Source organism: Watersipora subatra, chromosome 5 (genome assembly GCF_963576615.1).
Source record: "Watersipora subatra chromosome 5, tzWatSuba1.1, whole genome shotgun sequence".
NCBI lineage: Eukaryota > Metazoa > Bryozoa > Gymnolaemata > Cheilostomatida > Watersiporidae > Watersipora > Watersipora subatra.
In genome coordinates, this window is record NC_088712.1 from 11,191,418 (window position 1) to 11,206,199 (window position 14,782).

General features: G+C 35.1%; 1 protein-coding gene across 1 annotated transcript in view; it reads left to right on the plus strand.

Moving 5' to 3' along the window:
• The first annotated feature begins 550 nt into the window (after nt 1-550).
• LOC137397116 (uncharacterized) overlaps nt 551-14,782 on the plus strand; it is a 32,563-nt gene continuing 18,331 nt past the window's right edge. Inside the window, exons 1-2 of the mRNA XM_068083401.1 lie at nt 551-726; nt 11,460-11,619. Of these exons, the coding sequence (XP_067939502.1) occupies nt 551-726; nt 11,460-11,619 (336 nt within the window). The remainder of the gene's footprint in view (nt 727-11,459; nt 11,620-14,782) is intronic.

The window sequence follows — 14,782 nt, forward strand, 5'->3', positions numbered from 1 at the left end:
AGATTTTACAGTTGTCTGTCTGCAGTATAAAACTTAAATTCTTGCAGGATGCTATTAGTCCTATGATAACCAAACACTCGGCTACAATGAAAAGTTGTGGATTTGGCACAATATGTAATAGATATTTAGAGCTTTTTTGTTTTGTACTGGGCTAGCTGTGCTTGTCTAGGAAATTAGTGATCATTAACATTGCATCGGTGTGTAGTTGTGTTTCCTAGTATGAGTTTTGTGTAAAAAATTCTTTGATTCTGTCAGCCATTTTAGCTTTTTTTGTGATTTATCAATAAATTGGTACTACCATTTTTCTGAATATCACTGAGGGTATTATCTCCCTAAAGACGAGTCATTACAGCGAGATAAAAAGTTGATATATAAAAATCCTCTGTTCAAAACATGACTTATCTAACTTTTTAGAAGAGCTACGGTGTGGCAACATGGTATATGGATTTAGGAACAAACAAATCCACCATTTTTGAGTGGTTCCTGGCTGCTATAACATGCAAGTTTATGTTGCTATATAAAATGCAAAATAATATTTGTAGTTCTTAACATGGCTGACATGAAAGAGATTGTGCCACCTGCCATAGAATGTGGTTTCTGTTTGAGACAAGGAGTAGCTCTACCAAATCCTCATCAACTTACCTGCAACCATGTACATTGCCTTGAATGTCTGACTGGCTTCTATGATGAGAATAACATCTTGATTTGTCCAAGGGAAGACTGCAAGTATGTTGCTATGTGACAGCGTCTCAACGTTGCTTTTATGTTTTGGAGCTGACCAAGTTAGCCTATAATTTGCAATTGAGGCGAATTCTGCTTTTGCGTATTCTCTTAATTAAAGAAGGGTCTACAAATATTGCTTTCATCAAATTTGATTAGCTACATGGACATGCTAGCCGGCACCAGCTATGTAGAAGAGTTTCCAATATTGACTGAGAGCTGCAAGCTACCAGATAAACAAACTGATAAAGAATGTGTGCAAACTTATCAGTTTAATGATTAGGCCTCCTGGCTAAAAGAGCATTGTTCATGCTCGCTAAGATAAACAAATCCAATCCTGTGATATGGGGCCATTGTCTTAGTTAATATCAATGGTATAGTCACTGAAGTGGATGTAACCCAGCCTAAATGTTTAATGATTTGCAGTTGTGAATAGACAATGTGCTAATAATAGGGATATAGTCACAGGTTTCACAGAGGTAGAAGGAGCCGAGCCTCAATGTTTTAAAAAAGTACAAGCGCTAGAGCATCCACATAAGCAATGACACGTAAAAATGAACAAGTTTCAGGTCAAAACTTGCTGGTGGCATTTTTAAGCCTGATAAAAAATTTGTGAACTGAATTTCTATTTTTAAATTAATGAGACAAGGAAATCTCGGCAACAAAGCTTAATCAAAAAGACAGTCTATTTTGAAGATGAAAGTTAAAACAGTCATGGAATCATTGGTTCTTGTTAAAAAAAGACCACCTGATGCATTGTTTGTAAACACAAGATCAACATTAAGATTACGGCCAGAATTGGTCTTGCAAAGTATTACAAGATAGAAAAGATTGCTAAAATAAGGTAAAAAATGGTTTAGGGTATTGTTTAAAGCTCCCATGAATCTTGTGAGAACCAGTTTAGATTTCGTGATGAAGTTTAACAAAATTCGATTGAGATGGTTACTTTTTAAATTTCTAATGTAAACTAAATTGATTTTATTGAAGTGAACACTTTCAATTTTGCACTTGAAACCAATTTTATTCCAAGCGATCCTGAAACAGGATATTTAAACAGTAAAGACATTCAATTTTAAATTATCATACCATAGTTTGTTAGACTGGTCTGAGTTTAGAAACACCTTTAAATTATCCTACCATAGTTTGTTAGTCTGGTCTGAGTTTAGGAACACCTTTAAATTATCCTACCATAGTTTGTTAGTCTGGTCTGAGTTTAGGAACACCTTTAAATTATCCTACCATAGTTTGTTAGTCTGGTCTGAGTTTAGGAACACCTTTAAATTATCCTACCATAGTTTGTTAGACTGGTCTGAGTTTAGGAACACCTTTAAATTATCCTACCATAGTTTGTTAGTCTGGTCTGAGTTTAGGAACACCTTTAAATTATCCTACCATAGTTTGTTAGTCTGGTCTGAGTTTAGGAACACCTTTAAATTATCATACCATAGTTTGTTAGTCTGGTCTGAGTTTAGGAACACCTTTAAATTATCCTACCATAGTTTGTTAGTCTGGTCTGAGTTGAGGAACACCTTTAAATTATCATACCATAGTTTGTTAGTCTGGTCTGAGTTTAGGAACACCTTTAAATTATCCTACCATAGTTTGTTAGTCTGGTCTGAGTTTAGGAACACCTTTAAATTATCCTACCATAGTTTATTAGTCTGGTCTGAGTTTAGGAACACCTTTAAATTATCCTACCATAGTTTGTTAGACTGGTCTGAGTTTAGGAACACCTTTAAATTATCCTACCATAGTTTGTTAGTCTGGTCTGAGTTTAGGAACACCTTTAAATTATCATACCATAGTTTGTTAGTCTGGTCTGAGTTTAGGAACACCTTTAAATTATCCTACCATAGTTTGTTAGACTGGTCTGAGTTTAGGAACACCTTTAAATTATCCTACCATAGTTTGTTAGTCTGGTCTGAGTTTAGGAACACCTTTAAATTATCTTACCATAGTTTGTTAGTCTGGTCTGAGTTTAAGAACACATTTAAATTATCCTACCATAGGTTGTTAGTCTGGTCTGAGTTTAGGAACACCTTTAAATTATCCTACCATAGTTTGTTAGTCTGGTCTGAGTTTAGAAACACCTTTAAATTATCCTACCATAGTTTGTTAGTCTGGTCTGAGTTTAGGAACACCTTTAAATTATCTTACCATAGTTTGTTAGTCTGGTCTGAGTTTAAGAACACATTTAAATTATCCTACCATAGGTTGTTAGTCTGGTCTGAGTTTAGGAACACCTTTAAATTATCCTACCATAGTTTGTTAGTCTGGTCTGAGTTTAGGAACACCTTTAAATTATCCTACCATAGTTTGTTAGTCTGGTCTGAGTTTAGGAACACCTTTAAATTATCCTACCATAGTTTGTTAGTCTGGTCTGAGTTTAGGAACACCTTTAAATTATCTTACCATAGTTTGTTAGTCTGGTCTGAGTTTAGAAACACCTTTAAATTATCCTACCATAGTTTGTTAGTCTGGTCTGAGTTTAGGAACACCTTTAAATTATCATACCATAGTTTGTTAGTCTGGTCTGAGTTTAGGAACACCTTTAAATTATCCTACCATAGTTTGTTAGTCTGGTCTGAGTTTAGAAACACCTTTAAATTATCCTACCATAGTTTGTTAGTCTGGTCTGAGTTTAGGAACACCTTTAAATTATCTTACCATAGTTTGTTAGTCTGGTCTGAGTTTAAGAACACATTTAAATTATCCTACCATAGGTTGTTAGTCTGGTCTGAGTTTAGGAACACCTTTAAATTATCCTACCATAGTTTGTTAGTCTGGTCTGAGTTTAGGAACACCTTTAAATTATCCTACCATAGTTTGTTAGTCTGGTCTGAGTTTAGGAACACCTTTAAATTATCCTACCATAGTTTGTTAGTCTGGTCTGAGTTTAGGAACACCTTTAAATTATCCTACCATAGTTTGTTAGTCTGGTCTGAGTTTAGGAACACCTTTAAATTATCCTACCATAGTTTGTTAGACTGGTCTGAGTTTAGGAACACCTTTAAATTATCCTACCATAGTTTGTTAGTCTGGTCTGAGTTTAGGAACACCTTTAAATTATCCTACCATAGTTTGTTAGACTGGTCTGAGTTTAGGAACACCTTTAAATTATCCTACCATAGTTTGTTAGTCTGGTCTGAGTTTAGGAACACCTTTAAATTATCCTACCATAGTTTGTTAGTCTGGTCTGAGTTTAGGAACACCTTTAAATTATCCTACCATAGTTTGTTAGTCTGGTCTGAGTTTAGGAACACCTTTAAATTATCTTACCATAGTTTGTTAGTCTGGTCTGAGTTTAGAAACACCTTTAAATTATCCTACCACAGTTTGTTAGTCTGGTCTGAGTTTAGGAACACCTTTAAATTATCATACCATAGTTTGTTAGTCTGGTCTGAGTTTAGGAACACCTTTAAATTATCCTACCATAGTTTGTTAGTCTGGTCTGAGTTTAGAAACACCTTTAAATTATCCTACCATAGTTTGTTAGTCTGGTCTGAGTTTAGGAACACCTTTAAATTATCTTACCATAGTTTGTTAGTCTGGTCTGAGTTTAAGAACACATTTAAATTATCCTACCATAGGTTGTTAGTCTGGTCTGAGTTTAGGAACACCTTTAAATTATCCTACCATAGTTTGTTAGTCTGGTCTGAGTTTAGGAACGCCTTTAAATTATCCTACCATAGTTTGTTAGTCTGGTCTGAGTTTAGGAACACCTTTAAATTATCCTACCATAGTTTGTTAGTCTGGTCTGAGTTTAGGAACACCTTTAAATTATCCTACCATAGTTTGTTAGTCTGGTCTGAGTTTAGGAACACCTTTAAATTATCCTACCATAGTTTGTTAGACTGGTCTGAGTTTAGGAACACCTTTAAATTATCCTACCATAGTTTGTTAGTCTGGTCTGAGTTTAGGAACACCTTTAAATTATCATACCATAGTTTGTTAGTCTGGTCTGAGTTTAGGAACACCTTTAAATTATCCTACCATAGTTTGTTAGACTGGTCTGAGTTTAGGAACACCTTTAAATTATCATACCATAGTTTGTTAGTCTGGTCTGAGTTTAGGAACACCTTTAAATTATCCTACCATAGTTTGTTAGTCTGGTCTGAGTTTAGGAACACCTTTAAATTAACCTACCATAGTTTGTTAGTCTGGTCTGAGTTTAGGAACACCTTTAAATTATCCTACCATAGTTTGTTAGTCTGGTCTGAGTTTAGAAACACCTTTAAATTATCCTACCATAGTTTGTTAGTCTGGTCTGAGTTTAGGAACACCTTTAAATTATCCTACCATAGTTTGTTAGTCTGGTCTGAGTTTAGGAACACCTTTAAATTATCATACCATAGTTTGTTAGTCTGGTCTGAGTTTAGGAACACCTTTAAATTATCCTACCATAGTTTGTTAGTCTGGTCTGAGTTTAGGAACACCTTTAAATTAACCTACCATAGTTTGTTAGTCTGGTCTGAGTTTAGGAACACCTTTAAATTATCCTACCATAGTTTGTTAGTCTGGTCTGAGTTTAGAAACACCTTTAAATTATCCTACCATAGTTTGTTAGTCTGGTCTGAGTTTAGGAACACCTTTAAATTATCTTACCATAGTTTGTTAGTCTGGTCTGAGTTTAAGAACACATTTAAATTATCCTACCATAGGTTGTTAGTCTGGTCTGAGTTTAGGAACACCTTTAAATTATCCTACCATAGTTTGTTAGTCTGGTCTGAGTTTAGAAACACCTTTAAATTATCCTACCATAGTTTGTTAGTCTGGTCTGAGTTTAGAAACACCTTTAAATTATCCTACCATAGTTTGTTAGTCTGGTCTGAGTTTAAGAACACATTTAAATTATCCTACCATAGGTTGTTAGTCTGGTCTGAGTTTAGGAACACCTTTAAATTATCCTACCATAGTTTGTTAGTCTGGTCTGAGTTTAGGAACACCTTTAAATTATCCTACCATAGTTTGTTAGTCTGCTCTGAGTTTAGGAACACCTTTAAATTATCCTACCATAGTTTGTTAGTCTGGTCTGAGTTTAGGAACACCTTTAAATTATCCTACCATAGTTTGTTAGTCTGGTCTGAGTTTAGGAACACCTTTAAATTATCCTACCATAGTTTGTTAGTCTGGTCTAAGTTTAGGAACACCTTTAAACGCAGTCTAAGAGTAGCTAGGGTCAGGTCATAAAAAATTAACTAAACATTAGTTGATTTTGTTTCTCATGAAAGTTTTAGCATTGTTAACAGCTAAACACATTCTTTTTGCCTTTTTTTTATAACTACAAACTATAAAGTAAACACACTGTTAAGAGCTTTCATAAAATGATATGTACTCATGATTGAAACACACTTTATGGTCGCTTTTGTAATCAATCAAATACAGTAATGACAGATTTTTCTAGAGACTTGGTGCCAATAATGTGAATATGGTTGAGCTATTTCCTAAGAAAGGTGGACTAAAGTTCATCTTTTAAAGAATCTCAATCACTATTGTAATCATAACACCAATGACAAGTGAATAGTAATATAAATGCAGCTAGTAGTGACTGATGATTATTATTTACACTAATTTCCTTGCTTTTGATTGAATAAGCGAGGATCATGAGACAAATTAAATAGACAGATACATGTTATTTAATTACATATTATATTATTAAGTTAATGTAAACTGTAACAGACTAGATACACCATCTCCGTTTAAATGCTGTCTTTATGATTTACCTAATGTTTGTTTATTTGGAAAGGGTGACTATTGAAGGTCTGAATATGCGCATTAGTGATTGGTGTATTCTTGGTCAGTTATTGATAGCTCATTGGTTCATATAAACCTTCTAGCAGATCTAGGATTGTTGTTTGAACTTTTTAAACTAGTTTGAATGGAGAGAAAGTTACTTTTTTATAAATGTTATAATGCTTGTACATGCATGCTGAGCTACACTAATTGCTTTATACAAGCGGTGAAGATTATTGTGTGTTTGCGCAAAGAAAAAAGGGTATGTCTAATACAAACTTATAAGAAGTTGAAGCGATTTAAAAAAATTCAATATAAATCCAACATCCAACACCTCAAGTACAAATAACTCAATGTTGCTTAAATCTAGTTGGGGAAATGAAGTTGGCATCCGCTAAATACGAGCGCTTTCCATATTTGTTATGATTTGCAAGTTGTCAAATAACACTTTAACAAAAGACCAACAGCTATTTAAAAAATTCAGTTTACTTATAAGTGAAATTGGTTGATGAGTATTACCTCCCCATGTTTGAAGCCGTTGAGTTTAGACCACCTGTAAGCATAGTTATCAATAAAAGCCATACCATTTCGTTCCAGATCATAATATTTCTCTGGAAAAAAATGAACTATTGTGAATTTGTCCGTGCAAATATTGCATGTAAGTAACTGTTGTGAGGTGACGTCTACACCATGCAAACTTCACCTATTAATCTCTCTTCATGACTAGAGTTGGAAAGTTTAATTATGAGAATTTTCCCTTGAACACTTTAGTGTTGATAGTGAAAGTGTTTAACATATGTTTTATTTCATGAAGCCGGCCAGGTTTACCTACTATATGTGGTCGACATACTCTGTGTATGGTTAGTTTCTCAAATCAGTCTAAAATATTACTCTAGATCAAAGTTGATTAAATAAGTGCTTTAGAAATTTAAATATTGACTTCTAACTGCAAGCTATGAGACAAATGTATTGATAAAGCTTGTGTGCAAACTTATCAACTCAATGATTAGGACTCCTATATAATAGAACATTAGTCAAGCCCAGTAATAATAACAAATCAATTCCTGTGACACTGATTTATATGTGTAGGCAGTGCGCTTGCTAAGTATAGATGCATATTCACTAAAGTAGATGAAACAAAATCTAAATGTTTTAAAAATTGCAACCACTATAGTATTCATATGAGCACAATGAAAAGTAAAAGGTGATGTGCATTCAGTCAGAACTGACCGATGTATTTTCACAAGCTTTTTAAAATATACATAAACATCACTTACACTTTTAAAAGAAGGGGACAGAAAAAAATAGACAATATGTCTTTGTCAAGCAGCTGGTCCACTTTGTAGACTATTTTTAAATCTGTCATAAAATCAATCTTCTAGATTAAAAAGCACAAAGTGGTTGATTTGTTAGTGAATGCAGGATTTAAAAGGGGCTTATTGCTAAAATTTCTCTAATAAGGTGTAAGGCCTGAAGCACTTTAGCAACATGATGGAATGTTTTATTTTATTGTGATTTGCAGTATTCTTGCAACAGCAAGTTTGGAATCTACTACAGGGTTGAACCCGTTGAGTGAATTTGTTATTTTTGTGTCAAAGGGTAAACAAGAGAAGATGTTTAGCATATAGTTTACAGTCTTGCATTTTAGTCTAGTTTTATTCCAAATTATGGTAACTTGTCTAATGAGCAAATCAACATTTTACAAATCACAATAAATTGTTTCTTGGCATTTTATTTTGGCAATCAAAATAGCTGACAATCAGCTAAAGAAATCTGAAGAGGCAGCAAGTATAATCCTTTAAATCATGACAGCTAGTACTTTGGTGTAGCAAAAAGTGTCAAAAACCCTGATAACTGGTACAACGGCATCCATCCACGTAGCTCTACTTACAAATGCTGCTTTCAAGTAAATGCATAAAAGCATAGTAGTGAGAAAATTAGATGTCAAGTCACTTGCTATGGCTGCTGCTGCCTAATTGATGCTGAGAAAGATGGACCATGTTACTTCTCAAAGTGATGAAAGTGCTCTGAGGCATGCCATTTGCAGCTATATAATAGCTCACAAACATTTTTATGTTTCGGCAATAGCTGCGGCTTCAAGATCAATTCAAGCATCAACCTTGTTCCCGGGTATCAGCCAAACATTTGAGTATGTGATAGAAACCTCAATTAGGTTTGAGAAATCCAAAACATTCTTTGGAAAGTAGGTACGGTTAGAATTTGGATAATCAACAAAGGAAGAGAACTGCAAACTGAGTACACACAGCCCAAACTATTATTCGGCGTTTGGCTAAACCAAATTTACTAGGCAGAGTGATAAGGTCAATTGTCAATCTAGAAAAAAAGTTGGTTCTATTTTGACAACTGACAAGACTACATAGAGGACTAGAGAATCAAGGCTAGTCTCTAGCTACACTCAAGGACTACATAAAGGACCCGAGAATCAGGACTAGTCTCTAGCTACACTCAAGGACTATATAAAGGACCAGAGAATCAGCGCTAGTCTCTAGCTACACTCAAGGACTACATAAAGGACCAGAGAATCAGGGCTAGTCTCTAGCTACACTCAAGGACTACATAAAGGACCAGATAATCAGGGCTAGTCTCAGCTACACTCAAGGACTACATAAAGGACCAGAGAATCAGGGCTAGTCTCAAGCTACACTCAAGGACTACATAAAGGACCAGAGAATCAGGGTTAATCTCAAGTTACACTCAAAGACTACATAAAGGGCCAGAGAATCAGGACTAGTCTCTAGCTACACTCAAGGACTACATAAAAGACCAGATAATCAGGGCTAGTCTCTAGCTACACTCAAGGACTACATAAAGGACCAGAGAATCAGGGCTAGTCTCTAGCTACACTCAAGGACTACATAAAAGACCAGATAATCAGGGCTAGTCTCTAGCTACACTCAAGGACTACATAAAGGATCAGAGAATCAGAGCTAGTCTCTAGCTACACTCAAGGACTACATAAAGGACCCGAGAATCAGGACTAGTCTCTAGCTACACTCAAGGACTATATAAAGGACCAGAGAATCAGCGCTAGTCTCTAGCTACACTCAAGGACTACATAAAGGACCAGAGAATCAGGGCTAGTCTCTAGCTACACTCAAGTCAAAAGAAGCCTAAATAAGAAATGAGCTCAGTCACTACACAAAAACATTGAAAAGCCTTGAAAAGATTTAATGGTATGCAGCAATTGTTATGTTTCACGTACAAAGCTGATCTGCAGAGCAGTAGTTAAATCAAGTTGGCTCTTTTCCAGCCCCAGAGTTGTCATTGCGGGGCTGCATGAGACCTTGAAAGAGCTTTAGTGGGAACATTTAACCCAGGTTGACATAGCCTCTTATGTCTCTCTGATTACTATAGCAACCAATATGTTAACTACTAACTCGGTTGTTGCTGGAGACTAGCCAAAGTCTATGAAAGATAGAGCCTCTTTAACTCTTTCACCACAGAGCTAAACTTCCTATTTTGGCCAAATTATTTTAGACAGATTTTCAAAAGATTGATATACTGGTAGTATTTTTGCAAAATCTCGAAATAAATGTAGATGTTGTTTTAATTTAAAATGCATCTTATTCAATACAAAATTTTATATACATGTAAGATAAGTATAAACTTGTTTAGCGATTCTCAATCTCGCAAATATTCTGACGCTTCCTTTGCATTGAGCGAATGCGATGAATTTCTTATTACCAAAACGATCACGATCTGGTTTTTACAATTTTGAAAAATAATTAAAATCAGAAATGCATAGCAAAAAATTTTTTTTTGATTGGTTGCAAGTGAGTGGTAACAAGGTTGCTTTGTTGCAAACCAAATTTGATTGGTTTAGCTAATTGCATAGGTTTCGTTATAAAAATAAAGTGAAACCCTATTGATAAGCTGATACATCGGCTTACGCTAGTGAAAAAGTTAATAAATTTCCAGCTCAAAGATTTTGAAATTTGAGTTGACTAAGGCGGTCACGGATTGCTCACCTGACCAAGCTTTCTAAAAAAATTATTCGCACATATTGGAATGTTAGACCATGTTAGTGCCGAACTTGCCAGGAGGTAAGATTAGTATGGGTTCTGTAAATTGGCAAGCGGTGTTACATCTTTCAACACTTTGCTGCTTTTGTGTGCCCATGCAAGTTGCAGCATATATCATATGACCAGGTTTTTTGAGTACATGTAATACAAAAACTTGGTAAACCATATCGACTGTTTGTGGTTTACCGGACAAACCCAACTGTTGGCTAGGCCAACAAAAGACAGGCTAGGCCCTGAACTGGCAATTCCAGCCTTTCATGTAGGATATTTAAAGACCCGCATGAGGGAGTCTTTGAACTAGTTTTAGTAGATATATATACCCTATCTATATATATATGTATATACATATATATATATATATATATATATATATATATATATATATATATATATATATATATATATCGGGTCTTGGGTCTCTAACTTGGGTCTCCTCCCAGGTCTCTGGTAGGAGACCCGAGTTAGAGCAGAATTTACCACCCATACGGGGTATCCGGGGTGAGGAAACAATTTTTTATATGTATATATAATAAATATGTAACAATTTGGGCTCTCCAAAGAAACCTAAGATTATTTAAAAAATATAATTCAATACGTTTTTGGAATTATGTTATGAGACACATCTATATTATTGTTTAGCATATTGTGATCCCAAATTTAAATTCAGCAACAAAAGCTTCGGTTCCAACTCTTAACTAAATTGCACCTTTAACTGTAAAGTTCTCAATAATTTTAACATAAGGAAAATATGCACACTTAACGTATTCCAAGGAATTTTTTTCATATGAACGTGAATACTTGATGTCTATTATATTGTAACAGACAAGTCTGTGAGGTACCCCTCAACCAGCTGCTAGATAGATTTCTCAATGAAGTTAACATAAGGGAAATATACATTGTAACCTCATTCAAAAGAGCTGTTTTTAACATGATCATAAATAATTGATGTTTGTTTTGTTGTAGTGAAGTATGTGAGGAACCACTCAACCAGCTGCCGGCATATGATATAGCCAAGGATAAGCCGAAGTCATGTGATCTCTGTAGAAAGAAAGGAACGGATAATGAGCAAGCATATTCTTATTGTCCGCTGTGTGATACAATTTTCTGTCTAAAACATCATGAGGTATAATGAGTTGATAGATTATTTTATATTTGACATTTCAGCATCAGGCTTAGAGAACAAGTTGATTATTGGTTTTCCCATGTATTTTTTGGTTTATAAAAGTGTTTGAACTTAAGGTTTTGAGAATATTGATGTTTTGGTCAAATACATAGATATATATACCTAGATTGGCCAATAGGGAAAAAGCCTGTCAGACTTAAATAGCATGACGTAACGTCCTTGTATTGTACCTCACGCTTGACTGCACTGCTGGTAACAATGAAGCTTATGAGGAAAATTTGACAAAATTACATTTATTTTTACATAAAAGCCTTCTTGTATACATAATCTAGTAAACTAAAGCAATTATGTGATAATACCTGATAACCACCTTAGATTAAAACTATAAAAGTTATGAATTGTTGCGAACAAGTCATGAGCCAACAGGGATTTATTTGCCACCCTCTCCTATCCCAATTCTCTCTTTTCCCCTTCTCCAAAAAAGAAGTGAGAAGGGGAAAAGAGAGAAGGAAGAAAAGAGAGGAGGGGGGGCAAATAGCCCACCCACTCAAAGATCCAGACCCTGGCTAAGTGAATAGACTAATATCATGTTGAACTAAACATGACAAAATATGATGAGCCTGTGAAGTTTTGATCTGATCAGGGAAATGGAACCAACAGCTTTCTTAGCTAGAGCTGGAACAAGACCAAGGAATGCAGGGTCGGACCAGACTCGGGGTCAGCAATGAAGGCCAAGATCGGGTCGGACCGGGTCAGCACGATTTTTTATTCATTTAAGGTTAAGAGATAGTTCTATTACAGCCTAATGTTGTTACACCAATAAACTGAGATAGAAGAAACCCTTATCACACCAATCATTATATTTTGTGGCTTGGTTTATAGATGCAATATACAATTTATGGCTAGACATTGGTGGATCAATGCTATTCAATGGGTGATAGAATAATGGCATGAGTTGGCTAGTGTTTTTATTACAAATTTTATTTTCAACTGCAATTATAATCAACAAGAGATTAGTTAAAAAATACTTTACAAATATAGAAATAGATAACCCAGCATAGTGGAAAACAAAAATCCATCACTTCCCTAAAACTTCTGGTATTAGTGAAAGAAACTGAAAATAAAATAAATTTGCTGGATTGAAGGTTCTTAGACGCGCTTTTAAATTCCTCAGGATGCCCTCGTTGTAAATGCCTCAATAGTATTAAAGTGGATCGTTCTTTGTAGCTTAAAGGTTGACTTGCAACCAAATTCACATTACAGTTATTTGGTATCAAAATATTTACCATGTTTTACTCTGTTGTGTTGTAGGTGCCAAATACGTGGAAAGATGATTTAAAGCAATTAAAAGCTCAAAAACGAAAAGCCGCCGTAGATTGGAGTCTCTTTATTTTGATGACGTACACATTACAATTTGTTTATTGTCTTGTCACGTGATGTTCTCACGTGAATTGAAAAGCCAATAAAAAGCTAAATATAAAACTTATCGTAGCACCAGTTTATGACAGACACTTCGGGTTTTACCGAATACCCTGTCTCAAATATAGATGCTCGCTACTTTACAGTTTTGTTTCGGCATTATTAAATCGTCAAGTCGTCATCTGATCGCGTGACCCAATATTTCGAAAATAATTTTTGCAGCATTTTTCGATTATCACAGGTGACCAAAAGGCTCGTCATGATTATCAGACAATGATTTGTACTCATTCGAGCTAAGGTTAAAAAGTTTAACGATTTTTTACGGTAAGTTATAAGATATCAGTGCTAAAAGTGACAGCATTACAATGACGATAAAACAGACTCAAAAGAACAATAGACATGGCTTTTTTGAATGCGTGAAGTATATTTATAAAAATATTTTGACGACTGAGGTTGCATGAAAGTGTAAATAGAAACCATCTTGTAACAACTACCTCCTATTTGAGCCGTTTGGGAAAGCGAATCCAAAATACGGCGGTCTCGTGTGGCTGCGATTAACTGTTCGTTTTTGAGCTTTTAAGAGCTTGTAATCACATTTCTACATATTTTGCACCTACAACGCTGCAGAGTAAAACATGGTGAATCTTTTGATACCAAATGACTGTAATGTGAATTTTATTGCAAGTCAACCTTTAAACAATAACATGATGTTGAACCTCAGCAACTTCTTCATGATAGCACTTAGTGCTAGCCTGGGAAAGTTTTACTCCAATCCAGCACTACTAAGCAACACTCTCGTCACTTTCTCACTGTGGTTGCAAACCTCAATCACCACAGGCAAAGACAAAGTCAGGCCACCACGATTCTTAACTGTGATTAGGGAGTTTGCTGCTTTGTTGACATCATAGTTGGTAACATCTACGATGCTAGTGATACAATCATTACATTTCAGATTTGGTGACCTAGCCAGCTACATAGCCAGCTGCAAAATAATCATTCTGTGCCATTTTTGACATAAGACATACTTGCATACTCATCATATTTAGTCATGTTTAGTTCAGCATGATATTAGTCCATTTACCTAGCCAGGGTCTGGCTCTTTGAGTGGGTGGGCTATTTGCCCCCCCCATTTCCTTTCTCCCTTCTCTCTTTTCACCTTCTCACTTCTTCTTTGGAGAAGGGGAAAGGAGAGAATAGGGATAGGAGAGGGTGGCAAATAAAGCCTGATGGCTCATGACTTGTGTGCAACAATTCATAGCTTTTATAATTTTAATCTAAGGTGGCTATCAGATATTATCACATAATTGCTTTAGTTTACTGGATTATGTATCCAAGAAGGTTTTTATGTGAAAATAAATGTAATTTTGTCAAATTCTCCTCATAAGCTTCATTGTTACCAGCAGTGCAGTCAAGCATGAGGTACAATACAATGACATTACATCATGCTATTTAGGCCTGACAAGGCAACGGGTAGGAATAGCTATTATTGGCCAATCTAGGTTTATATATCTATGATCAAATACAACAAACTTCAAACTAAATTTATGGGTTTGGCGATACGCGCACAAAATCTGAGCTCTGTAGATTAGCTATCCAAAATTTGTTAGTAAGTCACAATTTTCTGCTGAATATGGTTTTCTGTAATTAATATCTTTTAGAAATTGTAGTACAAAACAATTTTTAAGTTTTTAACCCGTGTTGCTTGTAATATTTCATTTGTTCAGAAATGCTGATCAAGCCATGT